The 2779-nt window shown below is 36.2% G+C and overlaps 1 protein-coding gene across 3 annotated transcripts in view; it reads right to left on the bottom strand.

Moving 5' to 3' along the window:
- LOC122086650 (pectin acetylesterase 5-like) overlaps positions 1–2779 on the bottom strand; it is a 10554-nt gene that overhangs the window by 716 nt on the left and 7059 nt on the right. For all 3 annotated transcript variants that reach the window (XM_042655608.1, XM_042655609.1, XM_042655607.1), the window contains 5 exons: positions 2347–2407; positions 1861–1914; positions 1661–1738; positions 1427–1532; positions 693–838 (listed from right to left, as the gene is read on the bottom strand). In XM_042655608.1, the coding sequence (XP_042511542.1) occupies positions 693–838; positions 1427–1532; positions 1661–1738; positions 1861–1914; positions 2347–2407 (445 nt within the window). The remainder of the gene's footprint in view (positions 1–692; positions 839–1426; positions 1533–1660; positions 1739–1860; positions 1915–2346; positions 2408–2779) is intronic.

The raw sequence follows: 2779 nt of genomic DNA, 5'->3' as shown, positions 1-2779 counted from the left end.
AAAATAAAATAAAATAAAATGAAAGGAGAAGAAGAAGAAGAAGAAAGAAAGAAAAGAGAGATGAAATGAAGCCACTGATAGTAAATTAAGTTAAAAATTCATAACAAGAAAAGAGAATCCAGTTTCTAAACGGTATGTGAAGTACTATATTAAACAATCCGAAAAATTCCAACAGGAAACAACATGAATACCACTATCCATAGTTTCCAAACCTGACATAAGTATCCACTTTATATGAAACAAACCAGTGGCAGGATTCAGGTGAAGTAGCGCAGATATTTTCCCAAGAAGTTCAATAAGAAAAGCTACCAAGCATCAGAGCAAGTGGCAAATTGGAACAATTGATCTCTGTGAGAATCACAGATAGATAGAAGAAAACTTCATTGGAACACCACTTCCATGATGTGAATCCAAGTGATGATTTCAAGGAGGCTGTTGAGGCAGACGAAAGACGTATAATCACATCCCACATGATGCATTGCAGAACGAATGCACACATTTTGTTCATGCAGGCACACATTAATGTAAGTGGAAGTAAAGGAAACCAATCTATGCACCTTTACGTTGCAATGTTGGGAATGGAATTCTAAGCAAGTAATAGCTTTATGGTCAATAATCTCTGAAACTAGAAACTTAAATCTACAAGTATCTACTTCTTCAACTGAAGTTATGAGAAGACTTGTGTCCATTACCTTATTATTGATTCTTGGAGAGCTAGGTGAATGCCATGTGTCAGCCATCCACGTCTGGCAGTGAGCAAAGCAAGAATTTATAAACATTCCCCCATTCTTCTTTCGCTGAAATTCTCCCAGTGCCTTCAGCATTGAATTCCGGAACCCTGATCATAATAATTCTATTAGTAGATCATCAGACAATAATGTGGAAGTTAATAACTATAGGATAAATTTGTACTCTGCGCACAGTAGCCATAGTGATAGTCTATTCTCTGCAACAGAGGACATGGAGGGGCTTGCAGGGATAAGGGACTCCCTTTAATGGTCTTTTTTAATAGATCACCTTGGTCAAAAGTCATAAATCTTACAATATCATGTATCGCATATTTTCACTTATTAAATAGTCAGTCATAGTGATCTAAGAAAAAGTCCTTTGGATAGAATGGCCATGATCATTTTGACCGAGTTCATGTCAAACAATAAGGTCATCAATGTTGAAGGGTCCAACCCAAAGCCTTAATGCATTAGATGGAGATAGCTCCTCAAGTATATGAAGGCAACAAGGACACCGAACTTAACCAATGTGGGGTTATACCTCTATTACTCCCAACATATCGACAATCAAGGTATTACCTGAAGTCTAGTGTCTACACTCATGCCTAGTGTAAAAATATATCATTTATTAATGTGTAACATCTTTTCTTGGACTGTTATAAAATAAACATGCCAATGTCCATAATCTGGTTTATTACCTTGTAGTACTTCAATCTGCCTGCGGTTACAATTGTATATGTTTAGCTTACATTTTAGCCAGTCATGATGAGGATCTGACAAATCTGGGACCAAAATGTTTTGTATCTGGAAAAAAAAAATTTAATTGAAAATGGTTAAAAAAAAAAAAAAACCTAATACCAAAATGGGGCAAGACATGTTCATGTTGGAGAATTGCAGTCCATGGGATAAATAAATGAAGCTTGAGTATATACCTGCCAAAGGTCATAAGCCGGGTTGACCAGGAAAACTGGGGTCTTTATGTTCTTAATAAATTCTTGTGGAAAGAAACACTGATATGACAATTCAAAGCAGAAGATATCAAACCATTAGGCAGAGAACGAAAATAGAAAAATAATCCCAGATCTGATTTGCAGCGTCGCTAGACAGACAGAGGATTGAAATTAAGACCTGCCTGAGATGGTTCCATCCTGGATATGCAATCTTTGTTCAAACTTTTCACTACACCCTGCGAGAATGACATCAACAACTACCTTTAGAAAAAATTAAAGAATTCAACATTCATAAAGTAATGCAAGGTAAATTAGGGTGTCACTGAAATTTTGGTTCTTTGTGAACAAGCAGTAAACTTATTAGAGTCTTGAGACAGTCAAGACAGGTTTTGAACGCAGATCAATAGTATTAGTTTATTCATATGCACCGAATCCAAAAATTTGGCAAGCACATCCCCAGTAAAAATAAGATGCAATAGTCATTAGAATTCAAACTCATGGTGTGTCCAGGAAAAGTGAAGAGTACAGGATACAGCTCCATGCATACATGTATGGCAATTTGTACATGGGTACAGGTGGAGCTTCTATTTTGAAGTTTGAATGGCATAGGCATGTATAGATACAGGCATGGATACATAGATATGAATCTGAAAGATCAGAAGCATGACCTGGAGGTCGACAACATTATGGTAGAAAGATCGAATAGCACGGGTCCCAGAAATATCTTCCCTGAAGTGGAGAAAATGCATGGTGATCAGATCAGAATAAAATATTCAACATAACTACGAATGATATAAGAAAAGCACAGAGTTACTACTTGGGCTAAACAGTCATATATAAATAGCTTGAGTATGCACATCTTGGTCCACATGAGTTAAACTATCAAACCACCATGCAGAAATCAGGCTGGCAAAGAACTTGGAAAGATTACAGATTAGTTAAGACCAGTCCAAATTAGCAGTTCAAGAATATTCATTGAGAATGCCAACTTGACATAATTAGCTATCAGGAGATAAGTTTCATCATCAATACTAAAGTTCTTTTTTAATGGGGGAGGGGTCTTATCAAAGAGATCTAGAATCCTGAATTAAAAAAAAAAAA

The sequence above is a fragment of the Macadamia integrifolia genome, chromosome 8 (genome assembly GCF_013358625.1).
Source record: "Macadamia integrifolia cultivar HAES 741 chromosome 8, SCU_Mint_v3, whole genome shotgun sequence".
NCBI classification, from domain to species: Eukaryota; Viridiplantae; Streptophyta; class Magnoliopsida; order Proteales; family Proteaceae; genus Macadamia; species Macadamia integrifolia.
This window is presented reverse-complemented; position numbering and strand designations above follow the sequence as displayed.